The sequence below is a fragment of the Schistocerca cancellata genome, chromosome 1 (genome assembly GCF_023864275.1).
Source record: "Schistocerca cancellata isolate TAMUIC-IGC-003103 chromosome 1, iqSchCanc2.1, whole genome shotgun sequence".
Classification (NCBI taxonomy): domain Eukaryota; kingdom Metazoa; phylum Arthropoda; class Insecta; order Orthoptera; family Acrididae; genus Schistocerca; species Schistocerca cancellata.
In genome coordinates this window covers 298,228,835-298,253,298 of record NC_064626.1, presented here as the reverse complement: position 1 = coordinate 298,253,298, position 24,464 = coordinate 298,228,835, and the positions used below count along the sequence as shown (strand labels likewise).

The 24,464-nt window shown below is 43.3% G+C and overlaps 1 protein-coding gene across 4 annotated transcripts in view; it reads right to left on the bottom strand.

The window, feature by feature from the left end:
* Positions 1-24,464, bottom strand: part of LOC126171852 (progestin and adipoQ receptor family member 4) — a 204,212-nt gene that overhangs the window by 45,761 nt on the left and 133,987 nt on the right. For all 4 annotated transcript variants that reach the window (XM_049920830.1, XM_049920831.1, XM_049920833.1 and 1 more), the window contains one exon: positions 11,342-11,445. In XM_049920830.1, the coding sequence (XP_049776787.1) occupies positions 11,342-11,445 (104 nt within the window). The remainder of the gene's footprint in view (positions 1-11,341; positions 11,446-24,464) is intronic.

Sequence of the window (24,464 nt, the reverse complement as noted above, 5' to 3'; positions counted from 1 at the left end):
CAATTTAATTATAAAATAATAGTTTTTATCCTTATCATTCTTAAGAGTGTGTGTGGAACAACTTTGTATAAGTAGTGTAACTAAATTTAGCGTAGTGTGATTATAAAATTGTACAACTGCACATTGTGCAATACAATCTGTATTTTAAAACACCTGACATATATTTTTGTAATTACGGAGGGCACCTTATGCAGCTTGAGGGCTGTCTTATGGTTGAGTGAGTAAATGAATAAATGGATCTACAAGGCCAAGATAATATTGAAACATTATGAGTGTTATGTAATACTGCTGATTTCTGGGAACATTTTGTTAGATTGGTTGTAATCAAGTGAAACACATCCTATAAACTGCTATGGGAGTGTATTTGAAATATATATGAGATCAAACCTCCTATAGGTAGGTGGCAGACTTCATTTCATTGGTAGTCTAATGGCGAAATCCTGGCAAGTTTACAAAAGGAGACTGCTTAACAATCACTTGTGCATTCCATCTCAGAATATTGCTCAAATGTGGTGGACCCATACCAGATAGGTCTAACAGAGGATAGCTGAATGTATATAAAGAAAGGAGCACAAATGATCATAGGTTTGTTTCAGTCATGGGAGAGTGTCATGGAACTGTTGGAAAACCTGAAATGCTAGAAGTTTGGAGAAAGACATAAGTTATTCTGTGAAAGTCTGCTTACAAAATTTCAAGAGCCAGTGTTAAATGAAGAATCTAGAGATGTTTTGTAACCTGCAACATATCACTCCCATAGGGACTGTCAAAACAAGATTAGATTACTTAAAGCACACACAGAGGCATTTAAGCAATCATTTATCAAATGTGTCAAACACGTTTGGAATGGGAAGGAATCGTGACATTTATCACTATGCTAAGTGCCCTCTGTCAAACACTTCACAATAGTTTGCAGACTATGGTTATAGAGGGAATTTTTTGTCTTACCAGCATTTTGTAATGGTATTCATCCTGTTAGACAGCTGTTTAATAGTCATACCAATATAAAAAGCTGGGCAATGATTGCAGCAGAGCTGGAATATGATGCGGCTGCTATCACAGGTGGCCTGGCCTCTGAGGGGGTAAGATAAGCCTGTAGTAGGACTGGAATAGAAAGTGCTGTTGGGTGAATTGGGCAGGTCTTTCACCAGATCTTCCACAGGGATATAATCTCTGTGGCATAGGATTGGGTTTGAGAGTGGCATAGGGATGGACTAAGGATGCACTAGGATGTAGTAGAGGTCAGAGTGTGGTGGAACACCAATTTAGGAGAGGTAGGAAAGATCTTGGTAAGATGTCCCTAATTTCAGGGTTTGGTGATAGATTATCAAAGCCCTGATGAAGGATGTGGTTCAGTTGTTCCGGTCCAGGGTGGTACTGGGTGCTGAAGGGGGTGCTTCGTAGCTGGTTCTTGAGGGCAGTGGGAGGATTGCAAATGTGTGAGGACTTGGCATAGGCAATCTATTTCCAGACTAGGTGTGGGGATATTGCCTGTCTGTGTGCCACAACCAAACTGTGGTCAAGAGCAAAGTGAACCACCCTGTGGTACAACATGCAGGTGAACATAACATGCTTGTTTTCAATGGCTGCTTCACAGACTGGGCCATCTGGATACTCCTCTCTACCATCAGCTTTTCTGATTTTGTGTTATCACACCTACCAGTCTGTTTCCCTTCTCTGCTCCCCCCCCCCCTGCCCCCCAACACACACACCTCTCAACAGCCTCCCACTCCAATAATGCTGCACACCTGGCAGTCTGGTGTCCTAATGCCATTTAAATCCTGCATGCTCCGACAGACAGCATTCTTCTCTCCACTTATCTGTGGACTGCTAACCCTTCCCTTTCCTTACCCTACTCTGGATTCCAGCTTTTGTTCAACATGACATTTGCATTCTGGCTAGAGTGGCCAGCAAAAGCAGTCATGTGTGCATGAGGTGTGCTTGCTTGTGTGAATATGTGTGTGTGTGTGTGTGTGTGTGTGTGTGTGTGTGTGTGTGTTTTATTTTCTGAAGTAAACTTTCACTGAAATATTAATGTGTAACTGTCTTTTTGTTGTGTGTGTCCGTATCTCAACATGTCATCTTTACAGTGAGATGGAATCTAACCTTTTCATAATATGTTGAAAAATGGGTCAAACGGCTCTGAGCACTATGGGACTTAACATCTGAGGTCATCAGTCTCCTAGAACTTAGAACTACTTAAACCTAACTAACCTGAGGACATCACACACATCCATGCCCGAGGCAGGATTCGAATCTGCAACCGTAGTGGTCACACGGTTCCATACTGAAGCGCGTAGAACTGTAATATGTTGAACTATGTATTCTACCAAAAATATAGTACTTCTAATTTTATGGTTATTACATCTCGGATTGGGAAATAATGGAAATCAAGGACAGACAACAATTCACTAGCTTTCAACTAAGCTATTCTTTCAGTTTCCCAATTTAGCATATGCGCGTACACACACACACACACACACACACACACACACACACACACACACACACAAAAATCTTCCTCACTGTCTCTCTTTCTCCATCTCCCTTCCAGCAATCTAATCAGTTTTCATTTCTGAATAATAGTACAAACACTCTCTCCAACACAATTACAAATCTCCAATATCACCCACATGGTAAAATGTTGATAGATGGTTCTAATATCTTCCACTGCGGAAGTCGAACACGTGTCAGAGCAAATGGATGTGGTCAGCCCATAGAGGGCTCCGTCTCCGTGGCAGCTATTCCGTGCAGCGGCACTCGTGCAGCGAGGGCGCCACCGCTACGCCACGTGCAGACAGCAGCCAATAGCCGCTCCCTCTGGTTTCGCATATAGGGACCCGCTCTGCCCTAGTCCAGCGAGTCTGGTACTCGGTCTGGATTTCGTTTCTATCTCTGCGGTACTGCGTTCTGGTCATTGCTCGTTGTTGACATTTGCCTGGCTCTGGTTCTGAGTGGGTTTACTGTTGGTGTTTGGTGTTGTGGTTTCCACAAGTCTCCGTTGTTTATTTCTTCCTTGTTGTGTTGGTCATAGTCGGTCATGGTCGGTTGTTGTCAGTTGTCGTTGGTCTGTCGTCCGACTCGTCCTGTGTTTACCCGGTGGTGCGTGCTCCACCGCCGGCGGCTTCCCCGCCTGGCGGCTCCGATCCGCAGCCCAAGGCGTTCCTGTAGTTGGTTTTGCTTACTACATTGGTGACGAGGTAAACGGAACATAGGAGTATGGAAGAGAAATTGCTCACTCTCTTAGAGCAACAGCAGCAGCTCATGCAACAGCAGCAGCAGCAGCAGCAGCAGTTGGAGGTCTTACAGACGTCACTGCAGTTGCTCTCAGACAGGGTCAATAAGCAGGATTCCCTCCAACCTCTTCTCCCAGGTGGCCTGCTTTCAGACACGTTCCCACGCCCGCCATCGTTCCCACCATTCAACGACGCAAAAGAGGATTTGGAAACGTACCTGCATTGTTTGAAGCAAAATTTCACGGCCTTTCAGGTGTCGGATGACTCTCTGCAGCGGTCGTTATTCTTGTCTTGGGCCTCACCGGACATGTTTTTCTTGCTCTGGAAGTTGACACCGTTGGCCGACCCCGTGGCTCTCTCCTTTCACGAGATTTGTGTGTTGCTAACTAACTATTATTCCCAGCGATACCACGTGGTTGTGTCTCGCTTGGAATTTCATCAATACCCCAAGCAGCCAGGTCAGTCCTACCCTTCCTGGGTGACGGATTTGCAAGGCCTCAGCCGCAAATGCAACTTCACGTGCACCAATCAGCAGTGCAAGGCGTCATATGCAGATTCGTTAATTCGGGATGTGGTCATTCAACTGGCACCTGATCCGGAGGTCCGCACTGCAGCGTTGAAGTTGGACAACCCCTCATTGAAAGACATTCTGACATTCTGCGTATTGCCCATTCCTTCGAAATTGCTCAGGCGGCGATCAAACATCTCATGGCGCGGCCCCAGGTGGCAGCAGTCGAGTCCACTTCCCGATCCACTCCTTCCCGCCGTCGACGGGGCACAGTCTCCAGAGGGCACCGCCGTCGACATTCCTCACTGTCTGATGTCTCTATGGTGTCCGAACTGCCGGTCGCCCCTCGACGTCAGCCGTGTGGCCCCCTCCCGTCATGCCCCCAGTGCTTCTCGGCCCACACTTGAGCTGACTGTCCCCATCACTGGAAGACCTGTTCACTCTGTGAGAAAGAAGGCCACCTTCGATCAGTCTGTTGTAGCTGCTTGACCCGCCCCTGCCCCGCCCCTGCAGGCCAACAGGAAGCCGTCCATGCTTTACACACAGTCGCCCCTCGGACCGACACATTGGCTCAAAAGTTATTCCTCACCCTACGCATCTTTAATGAGGACGTCCGTTTTCAGGTCGATATGGGGGCCACAGTTTCTTTGGTCAATCTGACGACATATGCACGTCTTGGGTCTCCATAATTGTCCCCACCCTCTCGGAGGTTGGTCGCCTACAGCGACAGTTCCATCCCTCTCCGTGGGCAGTTTTCTGTTATGGCCTTCTACAAAAACCTTCCCCGGCCCCTTACCCTATTTGTGGTGGACCACCCGTCGGCTTCGGACATTTTTGGACTAGATGCGTTTACATGGTTTGGCTTTTCCATTCAAGACGAAGTGCAGTTCGTCTCAACTACGGTTCCATTTCAGGACCTAGACGATCTGTGCACGTCCTTTTCCACCCCATTTTCGGCAGACCTGGGCTGCGCTTCCGATTTCCAGGCACACATCACTTTACTGCCGAACGCACGGCCTCGCTTTTGTCAGGCTCACCCTATTCCGGTGGATTTGTGTGCGGCCGTCAAGCAGGAACTCGATCGGCTCCAGGCTCTGGGGGTTATCGAGCCAGTACAATCGAGTGCCTGGGCAACGCCCTTAGTGGTCATCAAGAAACCCAATGGATCACTTCGCCTTTGTGGGGATTTTGGGGCTACGGTCAATGTTCAGTCTTTGTTCGAAATGTATCCCATCCCTCGACAGGAAGACCTTCTCGCTAAACTGGCTGGTGGTGGGTACTTTTCTAAGATTGATCTGGCAGAAGCCTATCACCAATTGCCGTTGGATGAGGAATCGCAGGCCATCGTCATCATCAACACACCTTTCGGTCTCTATAAATACAAGTGTCTTCCATTTGGCATTTTCTCTGCCTCTGCAATTTTCCAGCGGTATCTCGAGAAACTTACGCAACCAATACCGGCTTGTGTCAATTACCTTGATGATATCTTAGTCACGGGGCGCACGCGCCAGGAACATCTGGGCAACCTCAGTACCTTATTTCATGCCCTGCAGGCTGTGGGTTTACGTTGTCGGTTGGAGAAGTGCAGTTTCTTTCAACTGGCAGTGGAGTACTTAGGCCATTGGCTCAGTAAAGATGGCATTCGCCCTTCGGACCGCAATGTTGCAGCCATCGATGCCCTTCCACGTCCACAAAACTTATCCGAACTCCAGGTATTTGTGGGGAAAGTCAATTATTACTTAAAGTTCTTACCCCAAGCCGCCCATGTCGCGCATCCCCTAAATCGCCTGCATCGCAAAGGGGTACCTAACACGTGGACTTCTGCCTGCGATCAGGCTTTCACCCGCCTGAAGACGATGCTAAAATCTGCCCCTTGCCTTACGCCTTTCTCTCCGGATCGTCCCTTGGTGGTGGCGGCCGATGCCTCAGCGTACGGGATTGGGGCAGTCCTGGCACACAGAAATGAGGATGGGTTGGAACAACCTGTGGCATATGCATCCAAGACATTAACCCCTGCGCAAAGGAATTACTCTCAGATCGAAAAGGAGGGTCTTGCCATTATTTTTGCAGTTCAGAAATTTCACATTTAGCTGTTTGGAGCGCAGTTCACCCTCCTCATGGATCACAAGCCCTTAGTGTCACTTTTCGGGCCCCATTCACACCTTCCAGAACGGATGGCTCAGCGTCTTCAACGTTGGGCATTGTTCTTGCCTAATTACACTTACACCATCCGCTATAAGCTCACCAGTCAACACACTAATGCAGATGCCTTGTCACGTCTCCCAGCAGGACCCGATCCGGCATTCGACCAGCAGGAAGTCCTGTGCTTCCACATCGACTCTGCCCGCCGTGAGACTCTCGATGGATTTCCTCTGATGGCTACGCAAATTGCCGCTTCCATGTGCAGGGACCCCATTCTGCGGCAAGTTCTCCGCTATGTGACCCGTGGTTGGCCTCCCTACATTACCCGATGTTTGAAAACTGACTTCAGCCCATGGCGTCATGTCTCACACAGACTTTCGGTGATGGAGGCCATCCTACTGTTGTCCACGGGCTCGGACGCCCATCGGGTGGTCATCCCTCCGGACTTATGCCATCGCGTCCTACACTTATTACACCGCGGACACTGGGGGATGTCTCGCATGAAGGCGTTGGCTCGACGACTTGTCTACTGGCCAGGAATCGATGGCAACATTGAGCACCTGGTCCGTGGTTGCACGGTGTGTGCGTGTCATCAGGCTAGTCCTCCACAATCTTTCGCGCCCTGGCCAACACCCAGCCAACCCTGGGACAGGATCCATCTCGATTTTGCAGGCCCCTTCTTAGGCCCCATGTGGCTCCTCATCATTGATGCCTATTCCAAATACCCATATGTGGTCCACATGGCGTCCACCACCACTGATGCCACCCTCACCACCTTGGTCCAGGTGTTGGCCATTGAAGGCCTTCCTCAGATGTTGGTCACGGATAACGGGCCCAAATTCACGGCGTCATCGTTCCAGGCCTTCTGCTCCACTAACGGTATCAAACACATTCGCTCTCCCCCCTTCCATTCTTCATCCAATGGCGTGGCAGAACGCCTGGTCTGCACTTTCAAACAGCAGCTGATGAAATCAGTGGAGCCGTCAGACACCACCTCGGCTCTCACCTTGTTTCTCAGCACCTACCGCACTACGCCGGTGGCCGGTCATAGTCCTGCCGAACTCCTTCACGGGTGACGACCTCGGACCCTCCTCCACGTGCTGACATCATCCCCTTCTGGGCCCCGCTCTAGCCCCTCCTGGCACTACGCCCCAGGGATGGCTGTGTGGGCCCGCTCCTATGGCAGCACACCTGCATGGACACCCGCTACAGTGACGACGGCTCATGGGCGGCGAGTGACAACCGTACAGACACACAGAGGGCTCGAGCGTCGCCACCATAACCAACTCCGCCCTCGGGCCCCTGCCTTGATTCCTCCCCCACCGCCTTCCCTGCTTCCTGGTGCGGACACGTCCCTCGAGGTAGAGCCCTTCCCTTCAACCTCCATCTCCTCGCCGGCTCTGCAGACACCCCTTCCACCTCACCGGGGTATAGAGACGCCCTCTGACCCACTGCCCTCTGGTCACACCTTGATGGATGCCGCAGACAGTCTGCCCTCCCCTCCCCCAGTGGTCCCTCCAGACGTCTCACAAACCGTGCCCTCGTTCCACCCGCCTCGGCATTGTCCGGGGCATTTCCACCCCTATGCACCAATTTCGGGGGGGGAGGGATCTAGTATCTTCCGCTGCGGAAGTCGAACACGCGCCAGAACAAATGGACATGGTCAGCCCATAGAGGGCTCCGCCTCCGCGGTGGCTATTCCACGCAGCGGCACTCGTGCAGCCTCCGTTGTTTATCTCTTCCTTGTTGTGTCGGTCATAGTCAGTCGTGGTCAGTTGTTGTCAGTTGTCGTTGGTCTGTCGTCCGACTCGTCCTGTGCTCCACCGCCGGTGGCTTCCCCGCCTGGCGGCTCCGATCCGCAGCCCAAGGCATTCCCGCAGTTGGTTTTGGTTACTACAATGGTTGCCAACACAGACACGTGTGTGCACGTGGGGGGGGGGGGGGCACACATGAGCAGGAGGAAAGTATTGTGATTGTGGCAACTGGGAGGCAATTTGAAGTATTTGGCAAGGAAGGGAAAGGGTACAGTGGAAGCAGAAGAGGGCAAGACAGATGGCTCTCATGGAAGTGGTAAAATGAGGATTAAGTATTATAAATGATAAACACAAAACTGATGAAATGGAGTGTGAGAGAAGGAGATAGATAGATAATTAGAGAGAGAGAGAGGGGGGGGGGGGGAGGAACTGGAGAAATGGGAAATAAAAGTTGAGACAGGAAAGGAAATGGTTAGGGTGAGGGAGCTAGAATGAGTCAACTGAAGATGGGACAGCAGAAGTTAAGGTCAGAGGGATTTTGAGAATTGAGAAAATGTTGAAGTGACAATTCTGACTTGTGCAATTCAAAGGAGCTGGTCCTTGTGGATAGGATCCACTGAAGTCAATGGCATTGCCTCATGCAGTATTTTGTGTTACCATATGGTTGAGTTTGCAATTTGTGGTTGCCATTTGCCTGGAGACAGCTAATTAAGCGTCACACAAGGCAGAATGCTGCACAGTAAACAAAGCACAGCTAGGATGTGATGTGGCTGCTTTCACATGTGACCTTATCTTTGTTTGAGTAGTAAATAAATGTGATTGAGCTGCAAAAAGAGGGGGTGAATATGTGTAATGGATAGGTATTGTATCTGGGTAATCGCTAAGGAAGCCAGGGGATTGGAAGTAGGAGTGACTTAGGGTTATGTTATCGTTTGGATGTGAGACAGACTACTACTTTTTGGAGTTTTGGTAATATTTTAGGCAGAAGTTTACTCTACTCGTGTCTCTTGATGTAGATGAGTTCCTCAGTGCAGAGAAACAGCTATCAGTTTTTGGGATGAGTACTAGCTGTCTAAAAGGGATGGGATCATATATGAAAGCTGAGCTGCAAATACTGTCCAGTGTTTACGTGGGTGTGAAACCTAAACAGCTGAAACTAGTCTGTAAACTATCATTGGTTTCATGCCAATATTTACAGCTGATTGTAAGTTCATCTTCAGATGTCCACTATGCCCTTTAATGCTCTGTGAAACATCCAGGAATGGGACAGCGAAGGGTAGAAAAGATAGTGATACTTTTAGTATCTTCCGTCATATACTATAAGGTGGATTAACTGTTACATTTTTGTCATTTAAAATTTTACTCATGTACATAATACTTGTATAAATCACTGTCCTTTTCAAACACAAACTACAAGTATCTCATTTTGTGCAGATGAGTGACAATGCTGGAATACACTGAATTCCCATAAATATAGAAATAATATGTAAGATTAGATCCTGGCTGTTGGTTGTTGACATCTGTGACATTAATCTACTTACTGAGAAGTCTAACACTGTCACATTTTAATCTGTCTGGAATTTGGTTTGGTTTTTATTGATCTCGGAAATACCGCTGTGTGTTATTACACACAGACCTGGGTTAATTCATAAGAGAGCTATAGGCTGTTTATACTTAAGTGCCATGAATACAAACAGTTTTGAATTATCCAACAAAATAAGACACATTATTAACAGTAAATTATTACTTTTAAAATACGACGTCTGTTCCAAAAATTCTGGAAAATTCATAATTTTGCACCATTAGTGTGTCGGAGTGAAATGCGGTTGGCATCCCTGCCTGTGTTTAATGTGTAACGTTGGAAGTTTCATTGCTGTATGTCTGTCAGTTATTGTTCAGTGCTGTATCGAGTAGAATGTTGTGTGACATAGTTTGTGAATACTGAGATGGCAGAGTTAGAGGAGCAGGATGTCTGCATTAAATTTTGCATGAAACTCAAGAAATCCTTTACAGAGACACACCAAATTATGAAGGAAGCCTACAGTGATGAGTGTTTCAGCCACACTTGATGTTATGAATGTTTCACATGGTTTGAAAATGGCATGATGGAAGTTAAGGATGATCCTAGTTTAGGACGTCCTTCAACATCTACCGACAATGCTCATGTCAGAAATGCCAACAAAACTGTGCATGCCAATTGAAGATTGACAGTACAAGAGATTTGAGAAGAAGGTAAAATGTCAGATGGATCATGTCAAGAAATCCTGACACAGCATCTTGGAATGCATCACGTTGCCTCCCAGATCGTTCCACGCCTCATGAGTCAAGACAAGAAAGATCTTCGCCTCACATTCTGTGAATAGCTTTTGGATCATGCAAATGAGAACAAGATATTCCTTGAAAGAATCATAACTGTTGATGAGATGTGGGTCTATGGTTATGATGTTGAGACCAAGGTTCAGTCTTCACAATAGTGGGAGAAGGTTCTCCAAGACCAAAAACGCTTGTCACATAAGGTCAAATTTCAAAGCCATGCAGATAGTTTTCTTTGACTTTGAAGGATTAGTTCATTATGAATTTGTGTCATAGGGATAAACTGTTAATTGATGGTACTATTGTGTTGTGTTGTGACACCTGTGAAAAAATGTGAGAAGGAAATGACCTGAATGTGCTAAGACAATTCGTGGTTCTTGCATCAAGATAATGCCCTTGCACATTCATCCCTGTTGGTGTGTGACTATTGGACAAAAAATGAAACCACTATGTTGCTTCATGCTCTGTACTCTCCAGCCCTGGCCCCTGCAGACTTATTTTTATTTCTAAACTTGAAAGTTCCATTGAAACAATGAAGATCTGCAATGATATATGAGATAAAAGAAAATTCCGAGAAGATACTTTGTGCAGTCCAGCAAGAGGCACACCAAGACTGCTTCTGGAAGTGGAAACAGCATTAGGAGTGGTGTATCAATTGTGGAGAAGAGTATTTTGAAGGACACCATGCACAATAAGTAAAGGGTAAGCATAGAAAAAATTTGTGCACAGAGTTCCAAAATTTCTTGAACAGACCTTGTATGATATTTTTATGAAGCCATCAGACAAGGCAGATAAATAATTACAACTTGACATTCTATTTGCAGACACTGAGTGAGACTTAACTATGTACCACACACATGACTAAGAACCTTGTGTATTATAGGGACACTGTCTTATATTGAAAGTATTAGCATTGTCAAATGAATTTTTATTTTGATGGCTGTTCATGTATTAGCAGTAATGATAAATCAGTTCACCAGGTCAAAGAAGATAGAAAAGGATATAGCAAGAAGTTAGAGAACAAGAAGAGATTGACAATCCATTCAATATTTTCAGAAATGTGTTGCCTAATTAATTTCCTTACACTTCTTAATGTATGAACTTTGACATTTCTATATAATTAATATTTATTCTATATTATTTGTGAGTCTCTCAATGGTACAAGAAATCTGGATAAATTTCAATGATTGACAAACATTTATTGGTATCCTTTTTGCCATAAAGTTAGCAGATTAAAACAATATTCGCTAGAAACTTCCCAAATTTTAATGACTGCAGATATTTAACAAAGTTTCTTCTTTATTGTACATCTCCATATTATTATCTTCTTAAGAGGGAACAATAGTATGAAAATTGTGTTTGGAATTAAAACATATTGTATTTTGACATACCTTGTAGAGGCCCCATATGGAAAGAACACAGTAGAAACAAACTATGACATATCGACAGAGTCGTGGCAAACAATATGTGGATGCAGAAATAGCTGGAAGGGCACCTGAAACATATTCAGTGAAAATAGTTTAAGTTAGTTGTGATGAATACAGTATAATAAGTATGTAAATTACCTATTCATACTCTCGATTAATTAGAATACTTTAAGTTTTAGCACACATTTGTAACACATTTATGCTCACGATACTCATACCAGCAGACTGATATACAGAGGGAGGGAAATTCAATTACTACAACAAGTAACAAATTTTAATTTTTTACATGATGACTACTGATCAGTGATTACATGAAATCATAAAACTCAAAAGAACACCAAAACAAAATATTAGCCATAACACATACAATGAAACATCATGTTGCATCATTCATCTCTAAATTATTGGAAGGAAGTCCTGTTTATCTCTAAGATTTTTCAGACCATGGAAGCCAGTTGAAAATAGAGCCTGTAGTGCAGTGCATATTTCTCTGTACAACAGTTGTGGAAGTAATTACCAAATGCAAATGATTTTCTGTTGAGTGTTCAAAGAATGAATTCTGTACTTCCTTTTGAATGAGTTCATGTTGTTAACTACAAATACTATATGTACATGGACAACAGAGAGAGAATTACAAAAATGATTTAACAATGGGCTACATAAGTTTGGGAACTGAAATCAGCATTTGTATTGACTACTCTTTTTTTGGTTAAGAATAATTTTGGTTAATGCCTGGAGTAGTTTTAAAATATGATACCACCATTAAGTTTCTGTCCTAGTACCTGAAAGTGATATTTCCAAGAAAGCTCTCTATTTACCTTGAGTTTTAAGAATCTTAAGTGTCCAGTTTCACTTATTATTTGATCGTCCCATGTACTGTATCCTGCTACTAGGTCACGTGAGTGTGAGTGTGGCAAGAGTAGTGTCAGTGTGAGTGTGTATGTAAATCGACTGCCAACTGTATTACCACTGGCTTGCCACTAGAGACCATATGTAAGAAGCATGCACACAGGACAGTCTCCACCATATCATTTAATGGTGACTCGCTCCTGTATACACACTGAGCAGTGCTGGCTCACTCTCACTGTGTTCTTTTACTTTGTACTACTCATGTCAGTTGTCACTTATCTTACATCTTCTGTATGACTCTTTTTGTTTTCTTGTGTGTGGAGAATGAGAGGCTTACTTCCATTATTGTTCAGAGGTTTACAAATAAAGTCATTTTGTGTTATTTGGATTGGTTTTGTGTATTACTTTTTGGCTAACTGATTGGTGATAACTTTGGAATGGTTTCACAGGTTTCACATGCGCAGTCATTAAGTGTGATTTTGTCAGGATTAGTCATTATAGATGCTGTTTTACCAGCCCTGATTGAACAGCTTACTTTTGTAGTGCCCACTTTGGTGGTGTCCATTAACAGACAGGGTAGTGCTCCACCAGTCTATCCAGCCTCTTTTCTCTGGTATGTTGATTCAGTAGAGGATTGGGAAACTCATGAAAAAAGTCAGACAGCATTTTTTGGGTTTTGGTGGTGACAGACTCCAATTTGTGCAAAGCCTTATTCCTCTCAAAGTTCCCACCTAAGGCATATCAATTATTGCATCAGCTTATGCCTTTACAAGAACTGGCAGCTCTTACTTTTGATCACATGTGCAGTTTATTGGCCAACTACCATCGCAACAGAATGCATTAAAGGAACAAGTTGAATTCTACTGGCGCCACAAGAAATCAAATCAGTCATACAGGGACCAGATAACTGAACTTCAAGGCCTAAGCTGTACGTGTCAATTCATTACTGATGTCCATGGTGATTCTTATGCAGACTATGTTAACCCCCACTGACAGAATTTTTGCAAATAGCACAATTTTTTGAAGTTTCTCAGGCAGCAGGTGACAAAACTGAAGCATGGGGTGATGTGTCAATAGTGTCGAAAGAAGTTCCCACTAGGACGACAGATAGCTTGCACGAGGAAGCAGGAGTGATGAGGGTAAACATAGGGGCCCAGCATTGATCAGACCAAGGGTGACCCAAGCAGCTGTGACTGCCACAGCACCAGCATCTGCAATCTCTGTTTACACCTTGTGCTTTCTGTTTTGTTCAGCACAGATGTTCGGTGTGCCCTAAGTGCTGGGCTACTCATGATACTCGCCAAAAGAAAGGCCACAACGCCTCTGTGTGTCATTCACCAAAGGTTGCTCAGGATGTGGATGTGAATGTAAACTGTGTGACTTCAGTACTTGTGACTTCTCCCAAGTTGTTTGTCGAGTTAAATGTATTTGCCAAGTGCTCCAGCTATAGGTCAATGCAGCTGCTGCAATGAAATTATTGAATGGTCAAACCTATGATAGTTTTGGCTCACCACTGTAGAGACTGGTCACACAGAAGCTGGTCAGTTTTAACAAACAGAACATTGAACTTTTGGGACAATTTAGGCATCTGTCTCTTCCAAGTCAGTGGTTTGTTCCATTACATTTTTGGTGGTTGCTGATGCCAGTGTTGAGAACTTGTTTGAGATGGATGCATTTCTGACATTTGGATCTTCTATCACCAATGCATTTCACCTTGTTTCCAATCAGATATCATATTATCAACTGAAAATACTGTGTGATGAGTTTTCAGACCTGTTTTTGGAAGGTATAGGGTATGCTATGAATTTTTCTGCTGATATTTCTTTGAAATCCATGGCTGAGCTTCATTTTTGTCATGTGCATCCTATTCCTGTTGCCCTTAAAAATCAAATGAAAGCAGAATCAGACAGACTTCAATCTCTAGGGGTGATGCAACCTGCTATGGCTAGTAAATGGGCATCTCTGCTGGTTTTAATTCAGAAGCTGTCACAGAAGGCTTGTCTCCGCTGTGACTTCAGTACTACTGTCAACACAAAGTCAATCCTGTATACTTAGCCTCTCCCTCACCAGGAGCAACTGTTGGCAAAAATATTTGGTGGCCAGTACTTTTCTAAAATTGATTTGTCTGAAGTGTATTTGCAGATTTCTTTGGACAAATAGTCTTGGTGAGTTCACGTTTTGAATACTCCTTTTAGTCTCTATCAATATTTGCACCTTCCTTTTGGTGTGGATATTGCGTCTGCTATTTTCCAGTGACTTTTAGAGCAACTGACTCTGCCTGTCTTAAGTTGCATTAATTATCTGGATGATGTTGATACGGGTTCCTCTGAGGCTGATCACTTGAAAAGTTTGTCACACTTTGTTTTTTGTCTTACAGTCTGCAGGCTTACGGTGTAACCTCACAAAATCAGTTTTTTTTAACCTTATACTGGTTATTTGGGGTTCAAGGTCTCATGGGATAGGGTTCATGCTGTCACATCACATCTCCACTGTTATGTCTATGCCTCTATCCACACCCATGAAGAAGCTTCAGACCTTCCTAGGAAAGACAGTCTACTACCATAAATTCCTGCCATGGGTGACCACATTGGCCAACATGTTGTATGCCTTATTATGCAAGAATGCACATTTTTTCTGGAGCCTGGATTGCAATCATGCTTTTCAAATGTTGAAATTCTAACTACTCTTAGCCAGTTGTTTAGCTACATTCTCTCTGAACCAGCAGATGATTTGGTGACTGTTGCCTCACAGTATGGCCTCAGCACAGTCCTAGTGTACTGACATGCTGACAGCTCTGAACAACCTGTTGCTTTCACCTCTGAATCTCTCACTCCAGCCCAGCAGCGTTGCTCTCAGCTGGAAAACAGGCTCTTGCCAGTGTTTTCTGTATGGCTCCAAGTTTCACCTTACTACTGACCATAAACCCTTGGTTTCCATCTTAACCCTTACAATTCCTTGCCTGACAAGGCAGGGCACTGCCCACAGTGCTTTGCCATTGTTCTTGTTTCTCTACAATTACGAAATCCATTTTTGACCTACACCTAAACATGCTCCACCTTCCTATGGGTCATTATCCAAACTTTGATCAGGAAGAATCGCTTTGCTTCCATCTGGATACTGGAACACAGGCCACAGTGGAGGGTTTCCCAATTATGAGCTCACGCATATCAGTTGCCATTGCCGCCAACCCACTTCTCCACCCGCTGGTTCAGTTTGTTCAACAAGGTAGGCCAGATAAACCACTGGGTCGGGTTTTGGACCCCATGCACAGCTGTTTTCCTTATGCTGTTTTTGACAGTGTTTTGCTGTTGTCCATGGAAGAACCCTCTCCCATAGTAGTCATTCCAGCTGTGTTATGGTGCAAGATTCTATACCTTCCCTAACTGGGCCATTGAGGAGTTTTGCACACTAAGCTTTTAGCTGGGAGACATGTATTTTGGACAGGGATTGATGGCGAAATTTTCTGTCACAGCTTGTGAGCAGTGTGCCCAAAAACAAGTGGCTCCCAGGGCATCTCTGTCCCCTTGGCCAGGTCCAATTCAGCCATGGGAAAGCATTCATGTAGAATTTGTGGGTCCCTTCTTGAATTGCTATTGGCTCTTGGTTGTGGATGCATTATCCCAGTTTCTTCAGATTCTCTGGATTGTGTTGATGCTGGCTGAGGTCACAATTCGTTTGCATTTAAGACTTTTGTCTATTGAGGGGTTGCCTTATATGTTAGTTTACAATAATGAGCACCAGTTCATTTATCATACCTTGCAAATGTTTTGTTTCTGTCATGACATTCATCATGTTATGGCTCCACCATTTCACCCTCATTCAAATGGCAAGGCGGAATGACAAGTGCATTGTGGATTCTTTGCCGGATGATGCCCTTCTCCATTTTGTTGCTTCATGACTGTAAGTGAGCAGGGCCCAGGTGAGTTGCTTCACGGACAACAGCCACACATGCTCTTCCACCTTCTGTTGCCTGCAGTGCAACCACCATGGTCAGGTTCGTGTAGCTGGGAGTGGGCGTGGCGATTTGGTCAGTGGTCTAAGTGGATATTGGCGGCCACTGTTGTCCACCACTGGGGATGCCATCTTTGTGAAATCGATACGGCTGATGGGCTGGTCGATGGGCTGGTGGCATGCTTCTTTGACCAGTTGTGCCACCACTCACTGCCAGAATCTAATGGGTTGTGGGTGTGGCTAAGGTCTCCCCTGCCCATCCACCACCCACCGTCTCAAACCTGTTTTCATTTGCTGTGGAGGCGCCGCCATCTCACTGGTTGCTTCCTCCACATGCCATGGAGATCCAGCTTCCCAGCACTGGCACCGATCCATCTTTGGCCTAGGGTCCATTGCCACAGCCTGCTGTTCTGGTCAGGCTGCCTCCACCTGCCCACTCGGCATCGTTGCCTCAGCCATCATGGCCAGTGGGTCCAGCCCTGTCTCCTCTGCACTGGGACCTGCCTGCTGCTGATGACGCAGAGATGGGAATGGCATCATCCTCCCTGAGGCTGTGATTAGATGCTGTGTGGGCTCACTGCCCTTGGACATGCCCATGTATTCTCGCGTTCCGGCCCTACACTCCACTGCACACCCGACACATTGTCCTGTCCTCACCGTTGGCACCAGCTGCCACTGCTCTGGCGCCAATGGATGTGTCTCTTGTCAGGCCTCCACGATCTCCTCCATCACCTGGGCACCCTCTTCACATGAGGTAGAGGTGTGCTGTATCCTACTACAAGTATGTGCGAGTGTGAGTGTGCTGAGAGAGTGTTGCTGCCATGTGTACTTACATCAACCACCAACTGTTTCAGTGAAGGTTGGCCGCTAGGGCCACCTATAGGAAGGAAACATGCACACGGCATGTTCTACGCTGTGCTGTCTATTGGCGACTCATGCCTATATTTGCATGGAACACCACTGTCTCACACTCACTATGTTCTTTTAGTTTGTACCACTCACATCAGTTGTTCTGTGTAACATTTTCGTTGCACCTTCTGTATGACCATTTTCTCTGTTATGTGTGGAGTCATGAGAGACTTCTTTCCTTTATTGTTCAGAAGTTTATAAATAAAGCTATATTTGGGTTACTTGGATCAGTTTCATCTATTACTTATTTACTACACCATGTTAATAATATTTTGCTCTTACAAGAGTTCCATTTCAGAAATTGTATTCAATGAATTTGTTTGCAGTTAAGCAACAATATGTTCACTATAACACATGAAAAAAATGTGGTAACGTGTAAATAGTGAAAAAAATCAACTTTTGATCATGAAAATCAGTTTTGGAGTTCATATATATATGTGTGAGTAAATATTTTGTAAGGTGTGAGGCATCAGATAGGTCTCTAAATGAATAATTTTGGATTCTGAGCAGTTTTAATAATTGATTATCATCATGGAATATTTTGATTGCTCTTGATATATTGCATTCACAATGACAGATAATATGAAATGAATATAGATAAATCTGAAGTGCAAAACCTTATTTAACATAGAAATAAAATATTGTTTTATTACAATAGCCAATGAACTACCCTGGAAAAACCAATACAATCAAGTTACACTAGGGTATGAATTTGAGAAATAGTTATGAACGCAAAAAAAAAGAAAAGTTACACGCTTTGTTATGATGAATGTAAATCTATTTGCATATCACTAAAGATCTGAGATAATGGTACTGCAGCAAAGGAACAGATGTGGGTTAAACAGATATTTAACATTTTGTACTGCTTTATAAAAAAACTAAAAAGACACTGGGTTGGAAAACATGTGAGTTGTCTATGTTCTTTTATTCCCTTATTTTCCTATTTTTGAAGGAGAGATGTTCCATTCTGAACTCACAGTTTTTTTTTCTGTTAGTGGGTGCACTTGTACCGCACTAAGAGAGAGCTTGTATTGTTTACTTACCATTATTCTTCTTTTTGTCTCTTCCCTTTTTTCTTTTTCACCAAAGCTCTCTGATTTATAGCACAAATTTTTTCTTACCCTATGACATATCAATTCCTTGTAGCACATAACTAGTACCTCAATATTTGAATATTAGCTGCTATTATTTGTTCTTATATCAGGCTAGAAACACTTGAGTGCAAGGTCAAAAAAGGGCAATGATGTTTACACCATTTGATGCCTCACATATTGTCTACCAATCAACTAAAATATTGGCTGTTATGGCAATAGGGGTGGGACTTGAGGTATCCAATGGTGAGCACAGCATGAGGCTATGGAGCATAGTTGAAATGCTTAGTGATGAGTAATTCATAACAATATTACAGTGCTAGTGGTGCTGCTACAGAGCAGAGCAATGGCAACAATAAACAAAACAAACATTGCATTATATCTGCAACAACTGTTGCAAAAAATGTTCAAATGTGTGTGAAATCTTATGGGACTTAACTGCTAAGGTCATCAGTCCCTAAGCCTACACACTACTTAACGTAAATTATCCTAAGGACAAACACACACACCCATGCCCGAGAGAGGACTCAAACCTCCGCCGGGACCAGCCGCACAGTTCGTGACTGCAGCGCCGAAGGCCGCTCGGCTAGTCCCGCGCAGCAACTGTTGCCAAAGTTTACATTTTGTCAGAAGGGAACACAAGGAATTTTGCATCTTGAGAAAGAAGTGGCAGATGAAATATTAGCATTTCTGCAAGATCAGTCAGTGGAATGTGTGGTGTCATGTATGCTTGATGGTGCAGACAATGTACATGGGGAGTACAATGATGATGATATGTGCTTAACAAGTGAAAGTGGTGTTGAAACAGGTGTTGAGTGATGCAGTTCATTATTCTTGTCACACAGGGGGCCTCAAATCTCATCTCCAGTGAATCATCGAAAAGAACACTCATTGTCCAAGGTGCGGGTACTAAACATAATTACATACGTGGAAGATCATCTGAAGCATGATAAAAAAACAATTATGAAAATATTTCAAATAAATACATACAAATATGACCTTGTAATGCATAAGAAAATACAATGGATATTCAAGGGAGGGCAAGGTACACTTGTTACAAAAACTGGTGTTTGTGTGTTTCAAGGATGCTCGATATAATTTGTGGGATGTGCATGGCTGTGGCCTATTTTGTTATGCACTTCAAATTAAACACAGCATAGATTACAGTGATTTCAAGGAAAGCAGTGGATGATTGCATAACTTCAAATAATGATACAGTATTGGAAGACATAGGATAACAAAATTTCAACCAAAGTGTCAGCTTGATGATGCACAGCAAACTGCGGAATCAGGCCAAAAATTTATAGATGAGATAAAACAAACTTATTGCACTGTTTAGTAAGGAATTTGTTGTCAACTCTGACTAATCAGCATTTGAATGCATATGAAAGGAACCCCGGAAATTAGAGATACCCTGAGAACTGTATCACGATCTACTAACATCAGTGCCTTAATGCATTGATGTACAATTATGCTGACTGTTAATCTGGATAGTAAACTGACTGGAAACTTGTTTATTGTGCTGTGAGAAGTTGGAGGTGCTCTTCTCCCCTATGATTCATTCTTGCATGTGTGATCTTGCAAGAAGAGTAGGAAATTTTTATGTCACAGCAAGCAAGAGTGGGAAAACTGGTGTAAAGGAACTATAAAAATGGTATGAGCATTGCTTTTAGCTAAAAGCTGGTCAAAGCAACTTGCTTTTGCTTGATTCCTGTTCTGTATATAAAAATAATGCACCTTTAGAGCAAACTATCCTTCCTGAAAAAAATGTGTGACATTGCAGTTCAGCCTCTGGATGTTTCTTTTTTTCTCCATGCCTATAAAACATATTCCTCCCATGAACCACAGACCTTGCCTTTGATGGGGAGGCTTGCATGCCTCAGCGATACAGATAGCCATACCATAGATGCAACCACAATGGAGGGGTATCTATTGAGAGGCCAGACAAATGTGTGGTTCTTAAAGAGGGGCAGCAGCCTATTCAGTAGCGACAGGGGCAACAGTTTGGATGATTGACTGATCTGGTCTTGTAACATTAACCAAAATGGCCTTGCTGTGCTGGTACTGCAAACAGCTGAAAGCAAGGAGAAACTACAGCTGTAATGTTACCCGAGAGCATGCAGCTTTTCTGTATGGTTAAACGATGACGGCATCCTCTTGGGTAAAATATTATGGAGGTAAAATAGTCCCCCATTTGGATGTCCGGGTAAGACATCACTATCAGGAGAAAGAAAACTGGCGTTCTATGGATCATAGTGTGGGATGTCAGATCCTTTAATCGGGCAGGTAGGTTACAAAATTTAAAAAAGGAAATGGATAGGTTAAAGCTAGATATAGTGGGAATTAGTGAAGTTCGGTGGCAGGAGGAACAAGACATCTGGTCAGGCGTATACAGGGTTATGAATAAAAAATCAAATACGGGTAATGCAAGAGAAGGTTTAATAATGAATAAAAAAATAGGAGTGCAGGTAAGCTACTATGAACAGCATAGTGAACGAGTTATTGTAGCCAAGATGGACACAAAACCCACACCTACCACAGTAGTACAAGTTTATATGCCAACTAGCTCCACAGATGATGAAGAGATTGAAGAAGTGTATGATGAGATAAAAGACATGATTCAGATAGTGAAGGGAGACAAAAATTTAATAGTCATGGGGACTGGAAGTCGATAGTAAGAAAAGGAAGAGAAGGAAAGGTAGTAGGTGAATATGGGCTGGGGGTAAGGAATGAAAGAGGAAGCCACCTGGTAGAATTTTGCACAGAGCATAACTTAATCATAGCTAACATTTGGTTTAAGAATCATGAAAGAAGGCTGTATATGTGGAAGAGGCCTGAAGACACTGTAATGTTTCAGGTAGATTATATAATGGTAAGACAGAGATTTAGGAACCAGGTTTTAAATTGTAAGGCATTTCCTGAGGTAGATGTGAACTTTGGCCACAATCTATTGGTCATGAACTGTAGATTAAAACTGAAGAAACTGCAACAGACATGAATTTAAGGAGATGGGACCTGGATAAAATGAAATAACCAGACATAGAGAGTTTCAGAGAGAGCATTAGGGAACGATTGACAATAACAGGGAAAGAAGTACAGTAAAAGAAGAATGGGCAGTTTTGAGGGATGAAATAATGAAGGCAGCAGAGGATCAAGTAGGTAAAAAGACGAAGGCTAGTAGAAATCCTTGGGTAACAGAAGAAATACTGAATTTAATTTTATGAAAGGAGAAAATATAAAAATGCAGTAAATGAAGCAGGCAAAAAGGAATACAAATTTATAAAAAATGAAATCAACAGGAAGTGCAAAATGGCTAAGCAGGGATGGCTACAGGACAAATGTAAGGATGTAGAGGCATATATCACTAGGGGTAAGATAGATACTGCCTACAGGAAAATTAAAGAGACCTTTGGAGAAAAGAGATCCATTTGTATGAATATCAAGAGCTCAAATGGAAAACCAGTTGTAAGCAAAGAAGGGAAGGCATAAAGGTGGAAGGAGTATATAGAGTGTCTATACAAGGGCGATGTACTTGAGGACAATATTATGGAAATGGAAGAGGATGTAGATGAAGATGAAATGGGAGAAATGAAACTGTGTGAAGAGTTTGACAGGGCACTGAAAGACCTAAGGCAAAACAAGGTCGCAGGAGTAGGCAACATTCCATTAGAACTACTGATAGCCTTGGGAGAACCAGCCCTGACAAAACTCTACCATCTGGTGAGCAAGATGTATGAGACAGGCGAAATACCCTCAGACTTCAAGAAGAATATAATAATTCCAATCCCAAAGAAAGCAAGTGTTGACAGGTGTGAAAATTACTGAACTATCAGTTTAAAAAGTCACGGCTGCAAAATACTAACACAAATTTCTTACAGACAAATGGAAAAACTGGTAGAAGCTGACCTCAGGGAAGATCAGTTTGGATTCTGTGGAAATGTTGGAACTCTTGAGGCAATACTGACCCTACGACATATCTTTGAAGATAGATTAAGGCAAGGGAAACCTACATTTCTAGCATTTGTAGACTTAGAGAAAGCTTTTGACAATGTTGAGTACAATACTCTCTTTCAAATTGCAAAGGTGGCAGAGGTCAAATACTGGGAGTGAAAGGCTATTTACAATTTGTACAGAAACCATATGGCTGTTATAAGAGTTGAGGGGCATGAAAGGGAAGCAGTGGTTGAATAGGGAGTGAGACAGGGTTGTAGCCTATCCCCAATGTTATTCAATATGTATATTGAGCAAGCAGTAAAGGAAACAAAAGAAAAATTTGGAGTAGGAATTAAAATCCATGGAGAAGAAATATAAACTGTGAGGTTTGCAACGACATTGTTATTCTGTCAGAGACAGCAAAAGATCTGAAGAGCAGTTGAATGGAATGGACAATGTCTTGGAAGGAGGATGTAAGATGAACATCAACAAAAGCAAAATGAGAAGAATGGAATGTAGTCAAATCAAATCAGATGAAGCTGAGGGAATTAGATTAGGAAATGAGACACTTAGAGAAGAAGATGATTTTTGCTATTTGGGGAGCAGAAGTAAAGAAGATAGAAAATATAGGCTGGCAATGGCAAAATGGCTCTGAGCACTATGCGACTTAACTTCTGAGGTCATCAGTCGCCTAGAACCTTGAACTAATTAAACCTAACTAACCTAAGGACATCACACACATCCATGCCCGAGGCAGGATTCGAACCTGCGACCGTAGTGGTCGGGCAACAGCAAGGAAAGTGTTTCTGAAGAAGAGAAACTTGTTAACATCAAGTATAGATTTAAGTGTCAGGAAGTTTTTCTGAAAGTATCTGTATGGAGTGTAGCCATGTATGGAGGTGAAATATGGATGATAAACAGTTTAGACAAGAAAAGAATAGAAGCTTTCAAAATGTGCTGCTACAGAAGAATGCTGAAGATTAGATGAATAGATCACGCAGCTAATCAGGAGGTACTGAGTAGAATTGGGGAGAAGAGGAATTTTTGGCACAACTTGGCTAGAAGAAGGGATTGGTTGGTAGGACATATTCTGAGGCATCACGGGATCACCAATTTAGTATTCGAGGGAAGTGTGGAGGGTAAAAATCGTAGAGGGAGACCAAGACATGAATACACTAAGCAGTTTCAGAAGGATGTAGGTTGCAGTATATATTTTGAGGTGAAGAGGCTGGCACAGGATAGAGTAGCACAGAGAGCTGCATCAAACCAGTCTCTGCACTGAAGACCACCACCAACAACAACATAAAACATATTATTGCTCTATCTGCAGCTGTGCCTTAAAGGACAGCCAGTTTCATGACAAACTCCATGATGGACTGTTCTGCATGCAGCTTCATGCCATCACATCCCAACAGTTCACATCACCCCATTACACCAATATGATTCTATATGTATTCTCAAGCAAAGGAAAATCCAGGATAGAATAATAACAGTATTATGAAGAGGTTAGATTGCTACTTACCATACAGTGAAAATGCTGAGTTACAGACAGGCATAACAAAAAGGCTACTAAACATGTAGCCTTTTGCACAGAAGCCCTTCTCCTGAAATAGACAACATACACACACATTCATGCAAGCACAGCTCTCACACCCATGGCCACTGTCTTGGACTGTTGAGGCCAGAATGTGCAGTCCTGCCTTGGTAGCCAGAGACAGTGGTCATGTGGGTGTGAGCTTCATTTACATGAATGTGTGTTTGTAAGTTACCTAATTCAGAAGAAGGCATTCTGGCTGAAAGCTTACTTGTTTAGTAGTCTTTTTGTTGTGCCTGTCTGTGACTCGAAACCTCTGCTATATTGTGAGTAGCAATCTATCCTTTCCATGTGTGTTCTTTCAAGAGTGGATCCGCAGCTGAACATCCATCATGGGTTATAACTATCAAGGAGTTTGCCTTTGATCTTGATGGTGCAAAGCTTTGTGACCACTGTGGTGTGCCATTTTACATTTGGTGTTCATGTTGCAAGTTAATGGTTTGTTTTGATATTTCTTGAATGCTGATGATGTCCATTTTGTGAAGTGGAATATATACATCCCACAGAAGGTTGATCTCTATACCTCCCACACATCCATTTTCTGTCATTCTCATGATGCACATGGTGAGTCATTAACAGCTAGTATTTTTCGTATCATAATTGTTAACACAACACTTTTCAAATGAGTGTTACTAAGCACCAAACTAGTGACCACACCCTCAAGAGGTTCCTTGTGAGCCCTTGGATGTGTTTAATCATCCCAGGTATAATATGTGGAGTAACTTTTCCTTAATTCCTCTGCATATTTCCAACCTTTTCT